Below are 13,868 nucleotides of genomic sequence, written 5' to 3'. Positions count from 1 at the left end.
ATGTGGTGTTGCAGCACCCAGCTACTATTTGTCGCTTTTAATCAATTAAAAGCTACAAAATCCCTGCCGGCCTAGCTGGCAGCTATTGTGGCGCATACTAAGCGGCTGTGTTGCTTTCCTGGAACCTTTAAAGGCAGACCACAAGATGTCTCCCTTTGCTTAAGAAGGCGGGCGGCCGTCCACCAGCGTGACCGCACATTGTTTGTTGAAGCTGTTTCCTCACATTGAGTCGACGAGGGAATATATTTTGGCACATATAGACAAAAATTTACACTGATGGGAAAATTTAATTCTTAAATCGAAATTAATTTGACATGTAGATCAATTATATGACAAGAATGCCAAAAAGCATCCAAAAGTGCAATTTTCAGGTTTCAGTGTTGAACGGGGATCTTGCTTGCTAGCGGCTAGCACAAGAGGCTAGCTTAACCGTATATCTCCCCTCGGTGCTCATTTGTGGCAAACAGCGCAAACAGATTGTCACAGAGCATCTCAACCCAAATCCCTTGTTGCTATGACAAAGAGTCAAGCCAACAAAACAAGAAATACAAAATGTACCACAGAAAAACAATGGAGGCTGTGGAATTCGACTATGATTGGCTAGCAACTTCATATTTTTTATGTTTATTCATTGCTTCTATGCCCAAATATTGTTAGACTTCTCTTAATACCACATTTATTGAGTTTTGAGTAAAAACATACTTTTTGGGGGACATAATGATAAAAAAGGCACGCTAACTTATTAGCAGCATGGCGCCTGTAAACGGTGCCTTTCGCCTTCCATCTCAGCGTCGTCTTTTTTCCAATGTGCATTTAATTGCCGCCACTTTCTCATTCGGTGTGGAGCGTTCTCGCTGGCCCTTGAAGGACCTCGTCTCGTTATTCCTTTTAAGCCCTGCTCCTCCTTTTAATGAGACCTCAGGGGCTCAACTGGGCTTTGACAGGAACGGGGCGGCCTTGTCAGTGGCTTGACAAACTCACAGATCACTGAGCCTAGGCAAAGAAAAAAAAAAAGTCACATAGGAACTGACCGCTTGTTTAAGGGTTTAAAAAAAATGATGTGAAGACTGAGATAAAAATAGAACAGCGGAATCTAACGCAAGTGGCAGAAATAAGATCTGGCTGGAAAATATGATACTGATGATTATTTGCTGTGGCGCATTTACTTTGATGGCTGTAACCGTTAAGAATGACTTGAAAATAAGTCAGCAATTGATTAGGTCCATGCAAATTTTGAAAACAAATAAAACCTCAGAGGAACAAATAAAACCTCAGAGGAACCTTTAAAGTCAAAGCTCGATATACGTTAGTTTTGCTTCTATAACCAAAAGATGTAGTTGTGTTTCCCCCCCAAGGATTTTCATTTTAATTCCATTCCTTTCAAAGCTTGAGGAGATGCCGACTGGATATGAAAGACTTAAAATGATTACCATCGCTTTGCAATACCGGCCGTAACATCTGACGCCAGCAATAACTCGTAATAATGACTTTGGGGTCAAACTGCTGACAAAGGACAATTTTGAAAGCCAGCATTCATGTATCACACAAAGCAATCAAGCAAAGGTCTAGTTAAGGGGGTGTGTCATTTTTATGGCGCCACCACCGGCATAAAAGAAATCAATGCACGGACAGACCGACGGGGTCACTAAGTGGAGCGACTGGGCTGTACGTCTAATAAGGGCGGGGCTTTCCTAATTCACCCTTACTTTGCTTTGATTTGCCTTAACATCAGTGTTCTTTCACTAAAATGTAAAGGATAAACGTGTAAAATAAAATGTGTAGGATAAAATGTTGTCTGACTAAAAAAAAAAAAAAATCAACTTTATAGCCCCTATAAAATGCTGCGATTAGCTTAAAAGCATGTTTATTTAATAAAGCCCTGCACCACATCTGCATGCAGGAAGGATGCAAAAATTACGATGGACCCTATTGATCAAAAAACAAGCTGCTGTTTTTTTTTTCTTCCAAAATTATGGAGCATAAATTTCATTAGTGTGACTTTTTAGTCCTCTGATGGATTCACTCCTTCCGTGTACCAAATCTACTTCATGGGTGGGGGTGGTGTTATTCATTCGCTGGCTCCACCTCACTATAGAGCGAGTGAGTGCGTGCGGGACGCAACAAGCTTTCTCTTTCTTTCGGCGGGCTGCGAGTCAACAGACTGAAATAAAAGCACCTCTTCAATCTGTGCTGGAAGAAAAAGGGAGGAGCACCAAAAGAAACAAAAAGCCTCCAATTTTGCAATCTGACATTGGAGGAGAGAGTCCCAATCCCCCCAATTTTTTGTTTTTAATCAAGATTTTTGTGTGACATCTGCAACTGAATGGATCGCTGATGATTTTCAGCGTCGGACGTGTTCCGCTAGTTGGTTCAATAGATTTTCTTCATCCTGAGGAGCCACATTTGATGTTTCTGGCAACAAATCCGCAAGCCTGAGCAGAGAGCACAAAGGCTTCCGTCACAGCCGCTGGGAATTTTCGACTGAGAAGTCACGTTGGAGTCGTTGTAGGTAAAACGAGCGAAATGGTGATCACTGTTTCCTCGCGAAGCGACGCCTCGGAGTTTCTCAACTTGAGCAAACCAACAGGGAAAGAGATGACGGTGAATTTCGTCACGAGGACTAAAGTTCACGGTTTGAAGTTTATGTTCTCGCCTCACAAATCCAAGCTGCAGCGGGGGGCCTGGGTCGTGGCCTTTCTGGTCAGCGTGGCCCTCCTCCTTACCTGGTCCAGGAACAGAGTCCTCTACCTTATGTCCTACCCGGCCGTGACCAAGATCTACATGGTGTGGGCTCACAGCATGTCCTTCCCGGCCGTCACCTTCTGCAACAAGAACGTTTTCCGCACGTCTGGTCTGACCAGGGACGACCTGTATCACAGTGGCTACTGGATGGACCTCCTGTACGCCAACCACACCGTGGTGGAGAGGAGCTTGGCCATCCTGAAGGAGAGTCACAAGCAAGGTCTGCTGAGCCTCCTGGACTTCAGCGGCTCCGCCCGACTGCCCCGATACCAGCGCGTCAACACCACCGAGATGATGGCACGCCTCGGACACCAGCTGGAGGACATGCTGCTGCAGTGCAGGTTTCGCGGTGAGACCTGCACCGCCAAGAACTTCAGCACTGTATGTAGATGGTGTTTGTCACATACGTGTGTATGAGAAAATATGGCGGGGGATGGGCACCTTTGGATCTTAAGGCTCTGTAACAGATTGGCACTGCTTTGAATTTTTAAGAGTCAACTGGATTATAGCGTGGTGGGAAATCAACTTCATATCTTCTCCAATGCTAACAATGCCTTTAGTGCGATTTATTTGAATCCTTCCGAGTTTCTCTCAATTCCAAATCAAATTTGCTTTGCCAGCAATGCCGGATGGCTTGAAATGAGATTGTTTATTATTCAGGCAAACTAGCTCAGTCCTAATTTATCTTTTAGCTTCTCTAATTAAACATCTGCAGCTCTGTGGAGGGGAAAAGACATTGATTGACAGCCACAGGTGGCATTTGTAATGCATACTTGAGTTCCAGTCCACAGCTTGTACTGTAATGACATCAAAAAAATATTCCAAAGGCAAATAAATAATGCCCGAAAGTCACTAGGGTACGAGATTAATTCTTTCTTTTTTTCTACCTGCTGCATGTTTTATCTCCTTTATGAATTTTGAGCAGAATTATATGTTGCCAGGTATTACATCACATTTTGAAAGTCACGTGGCTCTTGAAATAAGAAGCCAATGTGACATTTTGACATTTTGTTGTATCACTGGGTTAGCATTTAGCATGCTACGTCATTAGCGTGGCTTCTTGCTGATTTCTGAATCAAACAACTAGGTTTGCAAAGCATGAATTTCACCCAAGGAGTTAAATCTGTCAGTAATCTGCTTCAAATGAGATTGAAAGCCTGTCCTTCATTTTCTGCTCCATACTTTCCCCTCAGGCCTTGCCGCTGGTTTTCAAATCTGTAAAAACACATTGATATTGATCGAGCCGTCGGCGTTTCAATCTCAATTCAAATTGAACGACGCCGATTTAATCAACCACGTCGTCTGCATCTAAAATGTCAGCCTTTGCCTTGCTAACAAAATCGAAATAAATTGTAAATATTCATATTCATTGGAGCGGCTCAAGATTATGGTGGCAGAAATGTCCAATTTATGCCCTACAAGCGCTGAGGCTTTTCTCAGCCGGCTGGATTTATCGAAGCAGACGTACATTTGGTGGGAAAAAGCCTTGTGTGGAAATGACGCATCAATCCTTAATTAGCGGCGAGACACGCAAGTATCTTCTACCGACCCAATTGAGTTTGTTTGTGAGCGTCGGCTCGCTCGTCTCTTATTTAATCACCAACAAATTGGCGTACCCGTGGGAAATTTGCAGCGAAATTGGCCAGAGATTGATAGCGACTGCCGTTCGGAATCACTTGAGTCATGAGTCTGCCTGGCGTGTGGATCCCCACATTGATCACATTCATTCAAACCTGGTTTTGGTCAAATATCTATACTCTTAATTTACTCCATTTTCTTTTTTTGGCTCCTATAGATTTACACACGCTACGGGAAATGCTACACTTTCAACTCCGGACTCGACGGCAACCCGCTGTTGACCACCTTGAAAGGAGGCACAGGCAATGGCCTGGAGATCATGCTGGACATTCAGCAGGATGAATATCTTCCTGTCTGGGGGGAGACAGGTTTGTGCACTTGGACTTAATTGTGTGTCATTAATAGTGGCTGGCAAAAACCGCACAAATCTCGTTAAGTTAGTTCATCCACAGGCTGAATTTTTGGTTCTTCACAGGATCGTCTCAGTAAATGACAAAATGGTGGACAATTATTTGTCGGTACAAAAATGTGAAAGTCATATATTTTACAGATTGACTGAGATGATAAGGAGGTCTTGCCGGTATAATTATACTATATTACAGTTTATAGTATGTCATGTGATATTTAAATATTAGAATGTTGATTGATTAGATTTAGGGAGGGGAAAAAATGTGCGTCTATTTGAGGAAATACGGTAAGTATTATATCGGAGCGCAACAAACAAGACAAATGGGCCAACATGGTGTAAATAATGCAATTTTGAATTTGCAGCAGATCTTATACATTTATTGAACACCCCCACTAGGCTTCACGCATTCCTTAACCACGTGTCATAAATCTAACATGTGATCTTGGCTTCCAGCACAGCATGCTGCAGCATCCCTGCCAATGAAAGAAGCGAGAAAGGAAAAAAAAAAAAAAAAATCCCCACCAAATCATATTTCCACAGGCGAATTTGGCCTGATAAAGGTGTGGCGTGCTGTATGTATATCCACAGATGAGACCTCCTACGAAGCGGGAATCAAGGTTCAGATCCACAGCCAGGACGAGCCACCCTTCATTGACCAGCTGGGATTTGGCGTGGCTCCTGGTTTTCAAACTTTTGTATCATGTCAGCAGCAACTGGTACCGCATTGTTATCACATTCATAACCGTCGTGCGCCATCAACGCTTGGCTGGGTGTTTGCCCCGACCCCTCCCTACGTCAAATCCTTTGCCAGGCTATCATCAATTCCTCAGAGCAAAATCAATTTCAGTACAAGTGGAGTGCTGCCAATTTAACGAGCCTCATTATCACCGTGAAAAGCTACTCGGTCCCCCATTGGTTGTTGTTAGATTTTTCATCTCTATTTTTAGTTAGCTTAGCAAGTTTGAGTGCAAGAAAATGAATCAGAAAACAAACAAGAAGGATCAAATGTTTTCCAAATATAAATCTTAAATGAGCATTAACTTCACAGCCATTGTTTTGACAACACAAATGTGTGAGTGTTAAATACACAACATAAATGCGAAATCAATTTACCTTTTATCAGCACGATGATGTAAAGTGACTTGTCGTGACTTAAAAGCTTTAATTCAGCGCTCACATGATCGCTGTCGGGTATCTGGTTGTTATGCCAACAAATAGTTTGCAAGTTACTGTCTTGAAAGATATATTTGAAATTCTGTTGATTACATGAACATATAATAAAAGGAAATTAAAAGTGACTCAGTTAGACACGTAACTATGTGTGTCCCAACATTTTGAGATTCATGACCCACAAGGCCACTCACGCAGGTGTCTGGTTGTTATGCCAAAAAAAAATCAACTTAATAGCAAGGACTTTATTTTTTTATTTTTGAAATGAGCACATCCTCCATGGCAGCCTTCAAAATGCTTTTGGCTACCTGTGTCAGACTGACAGACTTCTTAAAAGGTCTTATTTCACATTGAATTTGACCATCAAACTCGCTGACAACTTGTTTCCTCGCGACGCGCTGTGAAGATTTTCCCGAAACGCTGACAGTTCAGTCTTGCCGTGGCCTTTTCAATCCTGTTGATAAAAGATGAAAAGTGGCTTCGCACAAATGACAAAAGCTGTCCGTCAGGACTGCAGCAGTCATTCACTCAAACGTTGGTTCATTGTGTTTCATTGATTTTGCTCCCATTCGTCTCAGCCCAAAACCACGAGCATGAAATACAAGCCACCTTGTTTTTGTTTCAGCAGAATAACATGGGATGACCCAAACCTGGACACCACAAACATGGGAACACAGTCAAATCTCCCTCCTGCTCTTTCCTTTTTTTTCAAAACATCACAAAGATGCATTCAACCATTTGCATCTGTAAAATAATGTGCGCTATTAATTATCATGAAGACCAAAAAGAAGCACGCAGGAGTTGTCATTTTATGATTCATCACCACAGCGGCGTCAATTCATTATGCGCCAAACATTAGTGTCTTATACAAAAGAACAGATGGATGATGAAATGGTGTCATTTTAAATCATGCTGTTGAAATCAATTACAGAAACTATTAGTTGAACTTTTGGACTGAATGCCATTTTGGAAAAAAGCAATTGTAGCAGGTTTGTTGTTTCAGCGTCACGCTAACGGGCTAGCTCGGCGACGGCAGGAGGCTCTCACTTCTTCCTGCTCTCGTGAACTTTTTACTATTAATGACACGCGCTGGCTGTGTGTTCCCTCACCCCCTCACCCCCTCGCCCAGATGAGACGTCTTATGAGGCCGGCATAAAGGTACAGCTTCACGCTCAGTCAGAGCCTCCTTTCCTCCACCAGCTGGGCTTCGGGGTGGCCCCCGGCTTCCAAACCTTTGTTTCCACCCAAGAACAGAGGGTAGAGTACAGTCCGCTATTGTTTCTGTGGGCTTGCTGCATGCCACAATGTTGATGATGTCCTAACCACCCAAAAGTCCCTGCAGGGTGAAGTCCCGCCCCCTGTTCATCTTAACTGGCTTTGCATTTGTTATGCTTTAATGTTTCCGAACTTTTGTCCACCACATTACCCCCCGCCCACCAACTTCTTTATCGCAGCGGTTCCAAGTCGAGTTGATATGCGAGTTTTGGTTTGAGCTCGATGGTTTTTCGTCTTCTGGTTGTGGTGTCCAGTGTGAGCCGGTCTCTATTCCCATGGTACTCTGTTTTCTCCTCTTACGAGACGAGACCTGCATCCTTAATGTTCTGCATGGAGTCTGCTTGTTACCGATGTCGGTGTGACCAAACGTGTTTTTTTTTTGTACCCCGTGTCGGGTTTTCAAAGCCTGTCAATATTTTTGATTGGGACGTGAAAAGCATGCCGTAATCCGCTGGAACAATACAATTTTTTTTTCTTCCCCCCCTCCTGCCCTCAGCTTCAGTACCTCCCTCCGCCTTGGGGAGACTGCAAGTCGACTCCCATCGACTCTGAGTACTTCTCCACGTACAGCATCACCGCCTGCCGCATCGACTGTGAAACTCGCTACCTGCTGGAAAACTGCAACTGCAGAATGGTCCACATGCCGGGTAGGAGGTCGGCAAAACGTTTGGTTAATGTCAGGCGTAACCGTGATTGTTGTTTGAACGCAGGGACCTCCACTGTGTGCACACCTGAGCAGTACAAAGACTGCGCTGACCCGGCCTTAGGTGAGCACACCAGATTCATTAGTTGTGTCATCACTATAATATTTGAAAGGAAGTACTACTACAGCCAATGCCATTATTTGAGGAAAAAGAGAATTGACTGTATTTGTAATGGTCTTAAATGAAAAGCCCCTCCCTTCCCTTCTGGGTACAATGCTTTGCTTTCATGGAAAGTGAACGATGGCAGCGACTGCAACTCTCCTGATGTGTGCCGAGTTATTTTTAGCGCCTGTAGCGTGCAGGATTGTTTCTCCGCAGCGATGTTTGACGGCCTTTGATCATCCACAGACTTTTTGGTAGAGAAAGACAACGATTACTGTGTGTGTCAGACCCCCTGCAACATGACTCGCTATGGCAAGGAGCTGTCCATGGTTAAGATCCCCAGTAAGGCATCTGCTAAGTATCTGGCTAAGAAATTCAACAAAACTGAGCAGTATATCGGGTGAGTATGACTTGGCGTTAGTGGTTGGGTAAACTACAACACTGGTGCTCAAACTTTTTACACCAAGTAAATTTAATTTCAATTATATTTATTGAAATATGATTTTTGATTTTAATTTTATGTATCATAAATTGCGGTATCGGTACTTGGTATCGGTATCAATGAGTTCTCAAGGAGTGAGTACTCATATTGGCATCGGTTTGAAAAAAAGTCATATCCAACATGAGGCACAGTTTCAGTATTTTATATCATTAACATGGCGGGGGAAAAAAATCTACTTCAATGATTTAAGTCGAATATATTTCACACGAGATAAAATACAACTGGACGGATAAAAAACAAAATGCGCTAGTTGGTGCTGTGTCCGTTGCTAAGATCGCAAAGTGAGTACCACTAGAGGACGCCTGTGTAGCACATTTACCACACTTTGGGAATCTCTGCACCAGATGCTTGTGTTTTTCTTTCTAACGTGTGCATGCGTGATGAGTCTCCATCGTTCACCTTCAATGTAACAATAATGAAAGTGTACTCAATTATGACATGTCGACCGTCAGTCACGAACGGCTACTCAAACGTGTGTCGGCTGTGCTCCCTGTGTGACCTTTGACCTCTCCAGAGAAAACATTTTGGTTCTGGACATCTTCTTTGAAGCTCTGAATTACGAGAAGATCGAGCAGAAGAAGGCATACGAAATTGCCGGGCTTCTGGGTAAGACCCGCAGCTGCAGACTTGGCTGAAACCCCGACGGATGCTTTAACATGAGAAATAACACGTCCGTGTCTCCTCACGTCTCGTCTTCAAGGTGACATCGGAGGGCAGATGGGTTTGTTCATAGGAGCCAGCGTGCTGACAATACTGGAAATATTTGACTACTTATACGAGGTAAAGCCACAACTTCTTTTTTTTTTTCCCTCCCAACCGTTCTCAGTCATTCTTTCTGACACCTAAATGTTGTTTTCAGGTGTTCAAAGACAAAGTTTTGGGTTACTGCATGCGCAAGAAGCGACCGCAGCGCTGTCAGAGTGACAATCTGGTAATCTATCATCATCTCTTTCGATGCTCATCGTGAATAATTGCAGTGGGGGGGGGGGGATTCGGGAGGCTCTTCTCCCTGATGAGTGGAATTAGCTTAATTTGACAGCTGCAATGCTAATTTTATGACATTAACTAGCTTTCTTTTGCCAAAATACAACTTCCCCTGTGCATTGGTTGGAAAATAATATGGCTAACACTTTCCCAGAGTGGCTTCTTAAATGTCAGAAAAGTTTTTTGTTTTTTTAAAAACATCACAACTACTAAATAACAAAAGTTAAGTGAGAAGAAAAGATTGCATGCAAGTCAGGCCAACTTTGTCGTTGTGACTGTGAGGGTGAGATAATGGCACGGCAATTTTTTTAAAGATTTATTGTACTTCGCGCTTTCACTTGACGAGTAACTTGTGATATTTGCTGCCTTGTGCACCATCCATGTCATACGTTTGTTCGTCATCTCCGCCTCCTCCTCCTCCTCCGCTTCTCAATGTGTCCCATATCTCACCAGACACCTCACTAGTGAAGTGAAGCTCATTTAAAACCTTGACTCGCATCCACTTCAATACCTCACCTTATATAACGTGCATTCCACGTCATCTTCCGCCCGTTTTTTTTTTCCTTCTTCTTTTTTCCAAACACCAAACGCATTGTGCTTACTTTCATCTCAGTCACCCTCACCCATCTTTCTTTCATGGTGTCTATTCCAGGAGTTTCCAGAGACCCCAAGCAGCCCTGGTGTCACGCCTAATCATGCCCCCAGGTAGCACGCCCAAGTTGCTAATATATACTCCCACACTGTCATTAAATCATCTCGCGCATCCTCATTCCCCCCCACTCCCCTCATGATGTCACATTCGTTTTAAAATAAGCAGCAATTTAATGATAGCATCATCAACACACAAATTGCAAGCCTGAAATAATTATCATGATGCTAACTTGGGCCAAATTAGGGAACCTCACTCCATCTGTGCTTTAACATTTACAACAAAGCATTATTTTTAAATACCTTACGTTCTCGATTTTTCCACCAGAAAATTAGTCTGAAGGCTTTTAATTGGATAGAAAAAAAATAGCTAACTAAATTGACCTATAACAGCTAAATAAGAAGGAAAGGCTATACAAGAAAAAATAATTAAAATTAAAAACACACTTATTAGGTGAAGAAAGAAAAACAATAGCAACTTGCCTCTTTTCCTCTATGTTGCTGTTTCATAGCCTGTCTCATCGTGATGCATTCACTGTACCGTTTTTTTTTTTTCCCCCTGCAGGGCTACTGTATAGTCAAGTTGAGTGCAGTGGGAAAAATAAAAAAAAAAACAGTTGATGCAGTGCAGCTAGCGAGTGCCTCTTTACTCAAGGACAGTTTGCCTCGGGAAGCAATCAGAGTGGAAATCTTCTCTTTGTCAGTTTTACGGATGACTTGAGTCGCTTTGATTCTCTGCGGACGCAGACTTTGTTTCGGCGAATAATGCCGCCTAGCCCTTGTGAAAATGCATTACATATTCATTGAAAGCTTGTATCACTTCCCCGTAGCGCTGATGCTCCGTTTTAGAGGCCGGAGCACAGATAGCATCTCGAGACGCATTACTTATCACACCATTTGAAAAGACTTCTTTGTCGGCGGGAAGCTTTTCACACTCTGACTGGCAGCAAATGTTTCAGTATCCTTGAATAGACTACATATTGGGCACATGTTTTTCCCTCGAATAGTGACCAACGCTTTATTACGTACATCCCAATGGAAAAGAGCAGAAAATTCTGAAAAAATGGATTCGGTTTGCAAAAGTCTTGATTAATTGAGTCTGCTTTCATGCAGGACTGCAGAAATCTGACAATATTTACTGTTGAGATATGAAATTTAAAACAATTTGAAACAATTTCAGGTTAAAGAGGAACTAAATGTATAAATGTTGTGAGCAAGAATATGTTTTATGCATCCCCACGTCTAACAAAATATTTTGATATTTTGTTTGTGGAATAAGAATAAAGCAAATGAATTCATTTCATCTAGCTCAGGTAGCCGCCATTTTGGTTAATAATGAACTCGCATTGCAAATGTCGCGTGACCAAAGCAAAAAAAAAAAAAGTGAGCCGTGACAACATATTCTTCCTAAGAACATTTTTGTGTTTAGTTCCCCTTCAAAAAAAATGTCTCTAAAAGATTAATCAATTGTCAAAATAGTAGTTGATTCATTTGTTAATCGATTAGTTGCCGATTAATCGAATTGTTGCACCTCTGTACAACACGGACTAAAAATGAGGACTAAGATTGTGTTTTTTTCCCCTCCTCCTTTCCTTTCACCCTCATGTTTACGTGTGCTTCACACATCCTCATCATTATTCCTTGGTTTGATCCCGTTGACTCATCACGACACCCCCCCCCCCTCCCAACTCCTCTCCCCGTCTTTCCGCAGAGCACCTGTGACACACTCCGGAGTCACTCGGACAGTCTCGGATTCACGCCGAACATGTTACCTCGTCACCCGACTCTAGGCAATTTTGAGGAGTTTGCTTGTTGACAACCTGATGTTTGTGTTTTTTGTTGGGGTGAGGGGGGGGACAGCAAACTGTGAAACAATTGATTTATCAGAGAATAACAAATACCGTAGAAGTGTACAGTAGTTTCTCAATACCTGGATTGAAATAGAATACTATCATAAAAAGAAACACAACTCAGGTTTAAATGCAACATAATTTCTTCATGTTTTTTTCCAAAAATGTCACTTTTCAATCCCACTGTCCAAAAAGCAAGTGAAGTTGCTACGTGACCACAAAGAAAAACACATGGCTTCTTTATATGTGCTCCTTCTCCAGGGTGACCTTAGCAGACTGATTGCTGTTGCTGTTGATCTTAAATCCATCATGTCATATATCAGAATGGAAAACACGTGTGATCATTCACTTTGCGGATGCGAGCAAAGCTGAAAACATCTTTCGTTGCCTTTCTTAATCATGTCAAGTGTGTCTTATTTCATTGGGATGAAGGAGTATGAGGGCCACGCTGAAAGACTAAAACAGGAAAAGTAGGAGTACAAAGGTCCTTTTTTCATGCGATTGAAATTTTGACAAAAAATATACACAAAATATTAATCACATCTTAACATTTGTTCATTTTTTGTAAAAATGACTAGCCTCGAAATATTACAACTATTTCTAGTAGTACAGTGTGATTTTCACCCAAAAATATTTTCTCGTAAAATTCCTGGAAAGACCGTGACTGTGATCGTTTTAACTTCATACTTCACTATTACAAAATATTCCGTAGTAATATAATCCTCCCATAGGTACAGATAAAAACATTTTCTTATTTATCAATGTTACATCATTACTCGCATATTCCCATAATTCTCTGACTTGCTGCACTGTTCCTCTTCTTCTCAGTGTGGCCTCGACTCTTCATCAATAAATCAGCACAATGCCTTGTGATAGTAATCTATTGTCTACAGAAGCTCCGATCAAAACTGGAGCGTGTATATAACCACAAATGAATGCCATAAAGAAATGCCGTACTGTTCATTCGTGTCATGTATAAATTACAGGAACAGGTACAGTATATATAGACCTTAGACCGACTGTTTCCATGTGTGGGATGTAGGCCATAAGTGTCTTGGTGATTAGCACTAACGTGACTTGAGAATCATCCACAAGTGACGCACACGTTCCGTTCCTTAACGACACAAACGCATTGTACAATTCCACCGTTGTATCCCGTTGTTATTCTTCTTATTCTAAATATTCCTCAACGTGTAACAAAAGTCACAAATGACACTTTGTGATGTAACAACGATCGAGTATAATAAAGTGGATATTTACCCATCGGACTCGCGGCTGTTGGCCTTTTATTTCTCGGATAATTTCTGTAATTAAGTGTAAATATTAGTATTTTGTGACTGACATAGCATCTGTGAAACTAGCATTCAAAGTGACGAGGGGGGTAAAAAAAAAACCAAGGAAGCGCATTTATGTCCACTTTACTGAATACTCAATCTTATTGGCTTCTACCAACAAAAGCAACTTGGCAAAAAAAAAAAAAATCACTCTTCACTGTGAAATAACCCAAACGTTGTCTTAAACAATTCTACATCTGGAACTTCATAGAAAACACTTGTGGCTTTGACAACGTAATCCACTTGCACGTGTTCAATTGTACAGAGCCCGCTAAACGCTACAGAGCACAGTAGTACTAAACCAAGATTCACATTCCAGCATTAATAAATACATGCGACCATATTTCTGCATCACTACCTGACAAAAGAAGTGATAGCTGCTCTGAAAACATCTCAAGCTTTGTAGGCTTTTGCCCTAACAATCAAAATGAACGATATTATCGGAGTATAAGCGACGTGTTAAAAAAAATTAAAAAGGCAAGAAAATATGAAAATGCGATTTGTCCTGTTTGTATTGTTTAAAGTGTGTTATAGATCAGGTGCAGAGTAAGGTACGGCTCGTGGGCCATC

The 13,868-nt window shown here is 41.9% G+C and overlaps 1 protein-coding gene across 8 annotated transcripts in view; it reads left to right on the top strand.

The window, feature by feature from the left end:
- Positions 1-13,232, top strand: part of asic1c (acid-sensing (proton-gated) ion channel 1c) — a 36,199-nt gene extending 22,967 nt beyond the window's left edge. Inside the window, exons 1-11 of one of the 8 annotated variants that reach the window (XM_088396640.1) lie at positions 2,146-3,123; positions 4,538-4,688; positions 7,029-7,156; positions 7,671-7,821; positions 7,885-7,941; positions 8,227-8,380; positions 8,997-9,088; positions 9,183-9,262; positions 9,342-9,413; positions 10,119-10,171; positions 11,826-13,232. In XM_088396640.1, the coding sequence (XP_088252766.1) occupies positions 2,524-3,123; positions 4,538-4,688; positions 7,029-7,156; positions 7,671-7,821; positions 7,885-7,941; positions 8,227-8,380; positions 8,997-9,088; positions 9,183-9,262; positions 9,342-9,413; positions 10,119-10,171; positions 11,826-11,904 (1,617 nt within the window). In that variant the 5' untranslated portion in view covers positions 2,146-2,523 and the 3' untranslated portion in view covers positions 11,905-13,232. Of the gene's footprint in view, positions 1-2,145; positions 3,124-4,537; positions 4,689-5,182; positions 5,446-7,028; positions 7,157-7,670; positions 7,822-7,884; positions 7,942-8,226; positions 8,381-8,996; positions 9,089-9,182; positions 9,263-9,341; positions 9,414-10,118; positions 10,172-11,825 lie in introns of those variants that run through there. The other 7 variants (XM_088396639.1, XM_088396636.1, XM_088396644.1 and 4 more) reach the window with 7 other exon arrangements.
- Positions 13,233-13,868: the final 636 nt, after the last annotated feature.

This window comes from Syngnathus floridae, chromosome 14, assembly GCF_059516105.1.
Source record: "Syngnathus floridae isolate MCC-2025c chromosome 14, RoL_Sflo_1.0, whole genome shotgun sequence".
Lineage (NCBI taxonomy): Eukaryota > Metazoa > Chordata > Actinopteri > Syngnathiformes > Syngnathidae > Syngnathus > Syngnathus floridae.
The sequence above is the reverse complement of the archived record's forward strand: the minus strand, read 5'-3'. Positions and strand labels throughout refer to the sequence as shown.